This window comes from Vipera ursinii, assembly GCF_947247035.1.
Source record: "Vipera ursinii genome assembly, chromosome: 15".
Classification (NCBI taxonomy): domain Eukaryota; kingdom Metazoa; phylum Chordata; class Lepidosauria; order Squamata; family Viperidae; genus Vipera; species Vipera ursinii.
The window spans coordinates 2,452,014-2,464,294 of record NC_139528.1 but is presented as its reverse complement, the minus strand read 5'-3'; the positions used below and the strand labels follow the sequence as shown (position 1 = coordinate 2,464,294).

General features: G+C 47.0%; 1 protein-coding gene across 1 annotated transcript; it reads left to right on the top strand.

Annotated features, from left to right (window-relative positions):
* Nucleotides 1-285: 285 nt before the first annotated feature.
* On the top strand, nucleotides 286-11,242 carry MUC1 (mucin 1, cell surface associated; the record flags this gene model as incomplete). Its single annotated transcript, XM_083373945.1, has 7 exons — nucleotides 286-386; nucleotides 2,804-4,245; nucleotides 5,172-5,239; nucleotides 7,350-7,483; nucleotides 9,210-9,322; nucleotides 9,937-10,219; nucleotides 11,142-11,242. The coding sequence occupies exons 1-7, from the start codon at nucleotides 341-343 to the stop codon at nucleotides 11,240-11,242; spliced, it is 2,187 nt and encodes a 728-aa protein (XP_083230071.1). The 5' UTR covers nucleotides 286-340.
* Nucleotides 11,243-12,281: the final 1,039 nt, after the last annotated feature.

Below are 12,281 nucleotides of genomic sequence, written 5' to 3'. Positions count from 1 at the left end.
TTTTCACACTTAACGACCGTCGGGGCATCCCCAGGGACCAAAATTCAGATGCTTTTGGCAACTGACACACACAAAACCTAGACAAACACACACGCACAGAGAGACACACAAATGCAATATAGTCGGATGGAAACACCACCAAGAGAGCAGAAGAGTCAGATCGAGAGGCTGGTGTCAGATTGCCCTCCATGGACCGGCCCCCGGGGTGTGGCCTGCGTCTTACCTGGACTCAGGTGCCTCTCTTATATACCTACCCTCCCAGCCTTCGCGTTATAATATCCTGAAGCCAAGAGCAGCACCCCAGTCCGAGAAGATTACTAAATTACTTGGAAAGTGGATCATGGCTTGGATTCTCCTGCTGATAAACCTGGGATTAATCGTCACAGGTGAGAGCCTTGCAAAGGTAGAGGAGGTGGGGGGGGTAAGGGAGAGAATTGGAGGGAGGGGCTGCTGGGTGCCCAGGAGAAGGGTGGATCTCCCGCTCCTCACCCCCCTGGGGAAAGTAGATTTAAGACAGTAGATCCTTTCTCCCTGCTGTCTTTTTTTTTTCCTCCTGGTTTGACTTTTCTTCCGTTCCGCTCGGTTTGAAATAAACCCTTCGGGATCCCAGCGTGGGATCGTTCCAGATGGATGCAGAAAGATCTAGCGCCATGAGACAGGGCTGATCTTGAAGCTGGGGTGGGTGGGGTGGGGTGGGGGGGGTTGAGGTGATCCATTTCAACAACTGCCCCGGCTTTGGTAAGTGACCTTTTACGCCTTACTTGCGTGAAAAAAACTTTTGCCTTTTTTGGCTGAAGTTTCCCCTTCATTTAGACACGCTTTAAAGCTTTCCGGGTACTTGACACACCTTTGAAAGTAGCTAAAAATATATTCTAAACCCCCCACCCCCACCTCCTTCTTCCCCAGACACCTTTCCCCCCCTCTCTCTTACACACCTTTACCTGTTCTCAACCGATCCACTTGTCTCCAATTGGGATCTTTTCCAAAGATGGCAGGGCTTTGCAAATAACTTGGGGCTGCCTTTGCTCCAATTTTTTTTCCCCCAAGAAAGATTAAAACAACCAAAAAAACAAAAACAAACCCAGCCACACGGCCCTTTGCAATTAAGTCATCGCTTTGGAAAGCGTTTCCTGCTTTAGGATTACAGCTAAGCCCTCGACTTACGACCACGCTCAAGCCCAATATTTCTGCTGCTAAGTGAAACATTTGGTTAAATGAGTTTTCACCCCCTTTTCCTCGCTACGGTCATTAATTAAATTTATTTAATTTAATTAATTAATTAAATTTAATTAATTTAATTAAATCTTCGAGGACTTGCGAGTTTTAAAACTCCATGGTTTTAAGGGGCTTCGGGGGGGGGTGTCAAAGCACGGAGCGTTTAGATCCGGTTGGGCAGAGTTGAGAAACTGTGTTGGGGACCAAAAAAAAAAAAAAAAAATTGAATTGAAGAAGAAGGGAACAGCCTGAGCTTTGAAATTTTTGGAGTGGGTTAACCAACCAGGAGCTGAAAACATCCAATTCCAGAGGCAAAAATCTGCAGATGGAATGCAAGATAATTTTTTCATGGACCCCCGAATCAAGAATCTGCTCTCTTCCCACGCCATGTCCTCATCATTTCCTTTTATCTGAATCCCTGGGCACAGGATGATACTACCCGACTAATTAAAGATGAAAGCCAATGCGCCATAATTTAGCATCCGAAGCAGTCCGTGGGGTCCAAATTTTGCTCTTTTTTAATGTTTGTTTCTTTGGGCTGGCACCCACAAGTAGGCGTTCTACGAAGGCTCCTGGTCTGACCTGGGCTAATGATTGAACTCAAAACGGACTGGGATACGTCCGAATGTTGTACACGTGACCACAGGGAGGCTGCAGCCGTCATAAGTATGAATCGGCTGCCAAACGTCCAAATTTTGACATCGTGATCAGGCGGACACTGCGACGGTCATAGGTCTGCAATATCGTTTATTTTTTTCCCCCAATTCTGTCGTAACTTTGGATGGTCACTAAATGGATTGTTGTAAGTCAAGGACTGCCTGTATACATCCCCTATAGATCTGTATATCTGTTCATCTCATGCTTCTTCTAAATGAGAAAGGGCAGAATTCACCCAAACGGCTACCGTATTGTCAATAAATTCCTCTTTGGCCGTTTATCCTGCATTTTCTAGTTTCTTGGACTTTCAGACCAGTTAAAGGCAGTCAACCCTGCCAGCTCTGTCAGAGTGGGCACGCCTTCCCAACAGAAAACCAAAGCAGAATTAAATTTACCTCCCCTGTTTTTTTGCGTACAGATAGTCCTCAATTTACAACGCCCCATTTAGGGACCGTTCAAAGTTAACAACGGCTCTGAAAAAATGGCAGCCGGGACCATTTTTCTCACGATGGTTGCAGCATGTCCGTGGTCACATGAATAAAATACGGGCGTTTGGCAACTGACATGTGTGTGTGTGAGTGTGTGTGTGTGTGTGTGTCCTGTGATTCCCCTTTTGCCACCTTCTGACAAGCACAGTCAAGGGGGAATGTGTCACAACTGCAGAAATTTGGTTCAACAGGGCACGGCGGCAAGAAAAGTCGTAAAATGGGGAGAAAACTCACGGGGCCAAATGTCTCACTGAGCAACAGAAAATTTGGGCTCCGTCGTGGTCGTATGTCGAGGACAATCTGTATATGTATATAGATGATCTACAGGGAGAACTCTTAACAAAGGGGACTATCTGCGCATGATTTGAAATAAATTTGAAATAAAAAGTTCCTCAATAAATGGTAAGGCATTTCTGAGCAGTGATTAAAATTTATCTTTGCAGTCTTTTCACAAGGTAGTACAACCGTAAGGACCTCAACACCATCCAGAGACCCTCCGTCTCCCACTACAGAAAATGTACCAGCAACTTCAACTACAAAAACGCCAACAACATCCAATGTTCAGCCTACAACCAAGTTGACACCCATGTCTCCCACAGTGAGGACCAATTCAACACCCTCCCTTGGAAGCACCACCGCAACACCCAGTGTTCAGCCTACAACCAAGTTGACAACCTCACCCACCACAGCAGGGACCAATTCAACACCCTCCCTTGGAAGCACCACCGCAACACCCAGTGTTCAGCCTACAACCAAGTTGACAACCTCACCCACCACAGCAGGGACCGATTCAACACCCTCCCTTGGAAGCACCACCGCAACACCCAGTGTTCAGCCTACAACCAAGTTGACAACCTCACCCACCACAGCAGGGACCAATTCAACACCCTCCCTTGGAAGCACCACCGCAACACCCAGTGTTCAGCCTACAACCAAGTTGACAACCTCACCCACCACAGCAGGGACCAATTCAACACCCTCCCTTGGAAGCACCACCGCAACACCCAGTGTTCAGCCTACAACCAAGTTGACAACCTCACCCACCACAGCAGGGACCGATTCAACACCCTCCCTTGGAAGCACCACCGCAACACCCAGTGTTCAGCCTACAACCAATTTGACAACCTCACCCACCACAGCAGGGACCAATTCAACACCCTCCCTTGGAAGCACCTCCGCAACACCCAGTGTTCAGCCTACAACCAAGTTGACAACCTCACCCACCACAGCAGGGACCAATTCAACACCCTCACCTGAAAACAACCCAGCAGCATCCAGTGTTCATCCTACAACCAAGTTGACAACCTCACCCACCACAGCAGGGACCAATTCAACACCCTCCCTTGGAAGCACCACCGCAACACCCAGTGTTCAGCCTACAACCAAGTTGACAGCCTCACCCACCACAGCAGGGACCGATTCAACACCCTCCCTTGGAAGCACCACCGCAACACCCAGTGTTCAGCCTACAACCAAGTTGACAACCTCACCCACCACAGCAGGGACCGATTCAACACCCTCCCTTGGAAGCACCACCGCAACACCCAGTGTTCAGCCTACAACCAAGTTGACAACCTCACCCACCACAGCAGGGACCGATTCAACACCCTCCCTTGGAAGCACCACCGCAACACCCAGTGTTCAGCCTACAACCAAGTTGACAGCCTCACCCACCACAACGGGGGCCGTACCACCAACCTCCCCCTTGACCCCCCCTGTAAAAACCTCAACTTCACAACCACCAACGCCCAGTGCAACAAAACCTCCTGTTGTCGAAGTCAGTTTTTATGTCAGCTACCACATCAGCAATAAAATATACAATTCCAGCTTACAGGACCCCAAAAGCTCGTATTACATTGAACTGAACATCAAAATCAGCATTATGGTGAGTGTTTGCAAGGCGGGGGAGGGAATCTGTGGTGTGGGCTGGACCATTTTTAGACAGGTACTTTTTTTGGGGGGGGGGTGAAACGAGTTCTTTTGTGGCATCCAGGATGGGGTGAATTTTCAATCCGGCTATGGGAAGCCCACCCGCCATCATTCTAGGTGTTCGCTTTTAAATTGTGGGGAATTCACCAGGGGAAAAGATGAGGCCATTTTTCGTGAGATTTGCATAGGTTAAAGCGGTGTGTGTGTGTGTGTGTGTGTGTGTGTGTGTGTGTCTCTAAACCTGGAAACTTTAAAAATTCTCCCATATTGGCTGGGGAATTCTGGGAGTTGAAGTCCACCAGTCTTAAAGTTGCCAGGTTTGGAGGCAAACTGGGCTTGAAATGGAACATTTTTTTCCACATTCGTGCCTTCAGACCCTCCCCATCTATCTCGGTACCCTAAATGGTACTCTTAGGTCACTAAAACTGTGATAACAGCCGTAGATTTGAAGAGAATGCGGGTTTTGTTTCAAATCGGGGTCACGTTTCTAGTCCTCATTGCTCCGAAATTACTTTTTGGATAAAGTGGGACGATAAAGGCTCCCAAATGAAAAGGAGGCCTATTAATGTGGGTGGCAAATGAGAGTTTGGTTCGCAAAAATGCGCACAACTTTGTACTTCTCTTTCCCGCGTTGGGCCAGTCACTGAATCAGTGCATCGTTGTGCAAATTGAGGGGAGGGGTGGGCAAGAAATTAGTGTCTCTCAAAACTTGCCAACTTTTGAGATGTGTGGACTTCAACACACAATCAATTCTGGGATTGTGTTACAAAGTTTGAGAAACACTAAGTCATCATTTAAAAGTGGTAGAAAATAAACAAAGCAATTATATTTTGACATGTCTGTTTTTTCTCTTTCTTTCTTTCTTTCTTTTTCTTTCCACAGTATAACAACCTGTACAACTGTAGCACCTGCCAGTTTGGCTATACAGGCTACACCATTATCTCCTTCAGGTATGGAAACAGAATTAAACAGAAACCCTCAAAATTCAGGGGTCAAAAATCAAAGGCGGCTGCAGCCTTAAGCACCAGGGCACTACAATCCCCCCTCAGCAGCGTTCAATTAACTCCAAGGCATTGCATGAAAGCAGCCATCCAAACAAGCTTTTATATATATATATATATATATATATATATATATATATATATATATATATATATATATATATATATATATATATATATATATATATATATATATATATATATTTGTTTTCGTAGATTCTCGCGGGTGTCTGTATGTGTAGATCTAGAGTCTCGGATTTCTTCCCGCGTTCCTTTCATCTTCAGAAAGTTGTGGCGATGTTTCGACGAAATCCCATCCGTCATCATCAGGCCGGAGTGTTCCTCCTGCTGCTTCCAGGAGCAATGCGTGGTCTGGCTGTTCCTTTATTTCCAGCCCCACCGGCAGTTGGAAATAAAGGAACAGACAGACCACGCATTGCTCCTGGAAGCAGCAGGAGGAACACTCCGGCCTGATGATGACGGATGGGATTTCGTCGAAACATCGCCACAACTTTCTGAAGATGAAAGGAACGCGGGAAGAAACCCGAGACTCTAGATCTATATATATATATATAGATATATATTCCGTCAAAACGTTGCTCCTACACCTTTAGTTCTACGTGGGAAAAAACCCATATATATATATATATATATATATATATATATATATATATATATATATATATATATATATATATATATATATATATATATATATATATATATATATTTCTGTTTGTGCTGCTTTTGATTTTGCTGTGGGATTTTGTTTGTTCTCACACTGTGTTCTGACTCCTTTATCAGTAAAAAAAAAGGGTGTGGAGGGGATAATTCTTCCAGTTACTTATTAGAACTCTGCTCCATGTAAGAAAGAAAGAAAGAAAGAAAGAAAGAAAGAAAAAAGAAAGAAAGAAAGAAAGAGAGGAAGGAAGGAAGGAAGGAAGGAGAGAAGAAGAAAGAAAGAAAGAAAGAAAGAAAGAAAGAAAGAAAGGAAGAAAGAAAGAAAGAAAGAAAGAAAGAAAGAAAGGAAGGAAGGAAGGAAGGAAGAAAGAGGGAGGGAGGGAGGGAGGAAAGAGTTATATCTGTTCATTTAGAGGAGAGATAGTGAAACAAACTCAGTCTATATTATCTTTGTTCTTCTTCCTTGCTTTCTTTCACCTGTTTTTCTCCTTCTTTCGAGTTTGCATTATCTTTTTTCCTTCCTTCTTTGCTTCCATGCAGCTTTTATTCTTTTTTTTCCCCTTCTCCTCCTAGTTTATACGGCCTTTCTCTCTTCTTTCCTTCCGTTTTGCTTTCTTCCCCCTTTCAGCCGACCGTTTTTCTTTTCTTTTTTTAGTTCGCGTTATCTTTCCCTTTTTTCCTTCCTCGCTTCCTCGCCAGCTTTGATTCCGTTTCCCCCCCACTTTTTTTTTTAACTTTTTCGTTTGCATCCTCTTCTGCTATCATAGCTGAAACCTCTTAACAAATATATATATATATATATATATATATATATATATATATATATATATATATATATATATATATATATATATATATATATATATATATATATATATGTCAAATGTTAACTATTTAGATTACCTTTCTAGGCCCCAAACATGGGGCAAATCTTTATTTCCTGTTTTCAGCCTTATCTCAAAGGCCATCGAACAGGCTGTAGTCACACCGGACAGCTCATATATTTGTGTAAATTACTAACAAAGAATTAAGGGAGACTAAATCAGACTAAAGACTGATGAAGACTAAAGAGTCAGAAATGCATCTTAGTCTCCCTTAATTCTTTGTTAGTAATTTACACACACACACACACACACACACACACACACACATATATATATATATATATATATATATATATATATATATATATATATATATATATATATATATATTAAAAGGTGTGCTTCAAAGAGGAGAGTGGGTGGTTTGCCCTACCCGTCTCCTGTTTTTATTTAATTTTAATTTTATTTTGGGGTACTTGTTCTGTCCTTACAGTAAACAATTTCCTCATGGGCCTGAATTTCTTTAACCCGCTCCTTCTTTTTTGAACCAACAGTGAAGGCTCCGTGGCAGTAGAATCCCAATTATTTTTCAGAGGAACAGATATTAAATCCCAAAGCGAGGTGGAGAAAACTTTGAGCAATGCCGGCACCAACTCCACGGCAGGGCTACTCCTCAGCCAAGTAAAAGGTGAGGAGAACGTTTGCAACAGGGAATTTAAGCAAAATACAGATTGTCCTCGATTTACAACGTCCGTCTAGTGACCGTTCAAAGTTACCACAGCTCTGGGGGAAAAAAAAGAGTCACCCGGGGCCATTTTTCACACCTACGAGCCGCTGCAGCCTCCCCCATGATCCCGGGATCAAAATTCAAAGACTTGGCAAGCAACTCGCATTTATGACGGTCTCAGTGTCCCCCTCGTGGCCAATCCGAATGCAGATAATTGGCAGCGGATTCATATTTGGCGACGGTCGCGACGTCCCGGGGTCACAGTGATTCCCCCCTTTTGCCAAGCAAACGTCGAGGGGGAAGCTGGATCCGCTCAACCGCCGTGTGACTAGCTGAACTGCTGTGATTCACTTAACAGCCGCGGCAAGGAAGGTCGCAAAATGGGGCAAAGCTCACTTCACAAGTGTCTTGCTGAGCAACGTTAATTTTGGGGTCCGTTATGGTCGTTAAAAGGGATGCGGTGGCTGAGTGGGTTAGGACGCTGAGCTTGTCGATCAGAAGATCGGCAGTTTGGCGGGTCGAATCCCGAGTGCCGCGTAGCAGAGTGAGCGCCTGTTACGCGTCCCAGCTTCTGCCAACCTAGCAGTTCGAAAGCACGTAAAATGCAAGGAGAAAAACAGGGACCACTCCGGTGGGAAGGTAACAGCGTTCCGTGCGCCTTTGGCGTCTAGTCATGCCAGCCACATGACCACGGAGATGTCCTCGGACAAGCACTGGCTCTTCGGCTTTGAAACGGAGATGAGCACCGGCCCCTAGAGTCGGAAATGACTAGCACGCGTGTGCGGGGGAACCTTTACCTTTACCTTATGGTCGTTAAGTACCCTCTTGCATTTCCTCTGTGCTTTAAACATCGCATTGCACAGTGGGAGGCGGCAGGGTGGAAAGGGCGCTTCTGAGATTCTCACTTCCCAAGCCACAAAAATCAAGTTTCTAGTCCCTATGGCAGCCAGAAGCCAGGCAGAGAATGTGCATTTTCTCTCACACAGGGAACAGTTTGGCTGCTTGGTGTCTCTTTCAATGAACCCTGACCTGGAGTTTGTTGTGAGCCGGCAATGCGCTAACACACAATTATCTTTAGATGAGGGAGTTTGGATTGGGGGGGCTGCTTTCTCCCTCTTTCCTGGCTTCGCAGTTAGTCCTCAATTTATGACGGTTCACTTAGCAACCGTTCGAAGCCGCAACAGCACCAAAAAAAAGGGGACTCATGGCCGTTTCCCACCCACCTGCGACCGTCTCAGCCTCCCCGCGGTCGCGGGATCAAAAGTCACACGCTTGGTGATCACGGCAGTTTTTGAATTAGCACGACGCCTGTCAGAAGGTCGCAAAAGGGAGATCACGTGACCCCGGGGCGCTGCGACTGTCGCAAATATGACTCAGAATTTTGATCACACGAGCACGGCGACGGTCGTAAGGCTGAAAAAGTGGCTTTTTTCAGCGCTGTTGCAGCTTCGGTCAGTAACCGAACTGTCGTAAGTCGAGGACTACCTGTAACTACAACCATCAGCCCCTAAGATTTTCTGTCAGGCCTCTGGGGATGTTTCCAGGCCGGCACACCATCCGTCCTGCGCACTCGTAACAATTTGGGGGGGTGCGATTGCTCGAGAAACGCCGCGTGAGAACCGTAATTCTGTTTTTCTCGTCTCCCCGCACGACGCAAAACCTGATCTCTTTGCTTTCTTCCTTGCAGTAAGTTCCACCAAGCCGACCGTTGCCACGGAGACGGTCCCAGGCTGGGGCATCGCTCTTCTTGTCCTGGTCTGCATCCTGGTCCTTGCCCTGCTCCTCGCCCTGTTGTGGCTGGTGAGTTGTTGGGAGTGTGAGGTTGTTAAGTGTGAGAAAGCTGGAGAGGCCGAGCGGGGTGGTGTATGTGTGTGTGTGTGTGTGTGTGTGTGTGTGTGTGTGTGTTTCCTAGGCTTGCAAACAGAAAAGGGGAGAGAAAAGGGGAGGGGGGGCGCGGTACAGGCAGTCCTCGCTTTATGACCGCAACGGAGCCGAGAATTGACGCGGCTCAGCGAGAAATGTTTTTGGCGAGTTTGGCCCCTTTGTACGACTTTTCTGCGACACCGTTGTTAAGTGAAGCGCCGCAGGGGTTCAATTCGGAACATGGTGGTTAAGCGAATCTGGCTTCCCCCCCCCCCATCCCACCCCTTGATTTTGCGCGTCAGGAGGTGGCCAAAGGGGAATCATGTGACCCCGGGACGCTGCGACCGTCATAAATAGGAGTCAGTTGCCAATTTTGTTCACGCGGGGAGGCTGCGACGGTCGTAAGTGAAGGAAGCGGTGCCGAGTCCCTTTTTTCTCCGCCGTTGTTAAGTTCAGACTTCGAAGGGTCACTAAACGAACAATCGTAAGTTGAGGACGGCCCCCCGCCCAACCCCCCCAACTAATGGCTTTCCTCCCCGGCTCTATCGCAGTTCGTCTACTACTGTCGGCGGAAGCACCGGGGAAGCATGGAGCTGCTGAGTAGCCAGGATTCGTACCACCCCATGAACGAGTACCCCAACTACCAGACCCACGGACGCTACGCGGCCCCCAGCCAGAAGCAAAACCCTTACGGAGAGGTGAGCGCCGGGCGGAGCCCAGAAGGGGAGGCGGTGGGGTCCCCGCCCGGAGGGATTCGCACACTGTGCTCTTGGGGTCTCGGAGGAGGGGCGCCCGGGGCCCACGCCTTCTGCACCCCGAGATACGGGGCGGAGGGTCCCAGCCTCACACACACACACACACACACACACACACACACACACACACCCGTGGGAAAGGGGCAGTGGCAGGGGAAAGCCGGGAGGAAGAATTTAGGAAATGTAAAGAGACAGGAAAGCAGGGAGGCTTCACAGCAGCCGTTGGTGGGCTAGCGAAACTTTTTACTCTTTCTTTCTTTCTCTTTCTTTCTTTCTTTCTTTTCTTTCTTTCTTTCTTTCTATCTTTCTTTCTTCCTTCTCTCTTTTTTCTTCTTTCTTTCTCTCTCCCTTCCATTTCTTCCTCCTTCCTTCCTTCCTTCCTTCCTTCCTTCCTTCCTTCCTTCCTTCCTTTCCTCTCTCCCTCCCTCTTCTTTCTTTCTTTCTTTCTTTCTTTCTTTCTTCTTTCTTTCTTTCTTTCTTTCTTTCTTTCTATCTTTCTTTCTTCCTTCTCTTCTTTTTTCTTTCTTTCTTTCTCTCTCCTTCCATTTCTTTCTTTCTTCCTTCCTTCCTTCCTTCCTTCCTTCTTTCTATCTTTCTTTCTCTCCTTCCTTTCCTTCCTTCCTTCCTTCCTTCCTTTCCTCTCTCCCTCCCTCTTCTTTCTTTCTTTCTTTCTTTCTTTCTTTCTTTCTTTCTTTCTTTCTTCTTTCTTTCTTTCTTTCTTTCTTTCTCCTCGTTTCTTTTCTTCCTCTCATTCCTTCTCTTTTCTCTTTTTCCTTCCTTCCTTCCTTCCCTTTTTCCTTCCTTCCTTCATCTAACTTGATTGGTCTTCATCTTTCCTCCTCCTCCTCTTTTCTTCCTTTCCTTTTCTTCCCTCCCCTCCCTTCCCCCCACCTCTTCCCTTCCCCTGATCCTAGGGCTCCCTATAAGGAAAGGGTGTGTGTGTGTGTGTGTGTGTGTGTGTGTGCCATTTCTCAGTGCCCCCCCCCCCGCTTTCCTTCTAGCCTGGGAACCTTCGGGGCAGTCCCTGGCCCAGGCTGAACTGGAGCCCAGCCCGGTGCCCCCTCCTGGGCCTGCAGAGCTGGCAAAGGGCGCCTGGCCTTGAGACCTCTGCCAGCCGGCCAGTGGCAGGGAGGGGAGGGGGGGGCAACGAAGCCGAACTGGCCCCTTCCGTGCCATGCCATTACGTGCTTGGCTGCCCTGCGTAAACACTGCCGGTTGTGCAAATATTCAGCTCCACACCAGCCGGAGCCAGGAGAGGTTGTGTGTGTGTGTGTGTGTGTGGTGTGTGTGTTTCCTTTTTTTAAAAATTCCATTTTCTACCTCTCCGGATCTCACAGAAGGACTTTCCCAGACTTTGCCCTTGACTGGGTTTTTTCTTTTGTGGGGGGATACACACACACACACACACACACACACACCACACACACACACACACACACACGCAGCCCTTCAGCTGGCCCGGCTGCTGCTCCCCACCCTCGTGACCCAGCCGTGTTTACACACCACACTGAAGCATCTGGAGGCTGACTAAGCCTTTCACCACAACAGTTGCCTTCTCACCCGGGGCGGAGGGGGGGGGAGGAGAGGGGGCAATCCGCCCCCTCCCCCATGCTTTTTCTCAGCAAGAAAAGCCCAGGCATGTTTCTAGTCCTCATTAAGAAATTCAGAAAGGTCCTCCGGCTTTTCTCTTCTTCTTTTTTTTTTTTTTAAGCCTCCTAGCAGCGGAGAAGTCCGCAGAGAAGAGATCGAAGTTGGACAAACGAGGGATTTGTTCATTTTAAGGGGGAAATTAATTATCTTAAATAGATGGGAGGGGCTTGTTGGTCTTAAATCGTTCCCTCCCTCCCTCCCTTCCTTTTTCGTTCTTTCTTTCCTCTTTCCTTCTTTTCCTTCTTTCTTCTCTTTCCTCCCATGCTTCATTGTAAGCCGCCCTGAGTCTTCGGAGAAGGGCGGGATATAAATGGAATTAAAATAAAATAAAATAAAATAAAATAAATCCTTTCTTCATCCCTTCCTTTCCTTTCCTTTCCTTCCTTCCTTCCTTCCTTCCTTCCTTCCTTCCTTCCTTCCTTCCTTCCTTCCTCTTTCTTTCTTTCTTTTCTTTCTTCCTTCCTTCCTTCCTTCCTCCCTCCCTTCTTTCC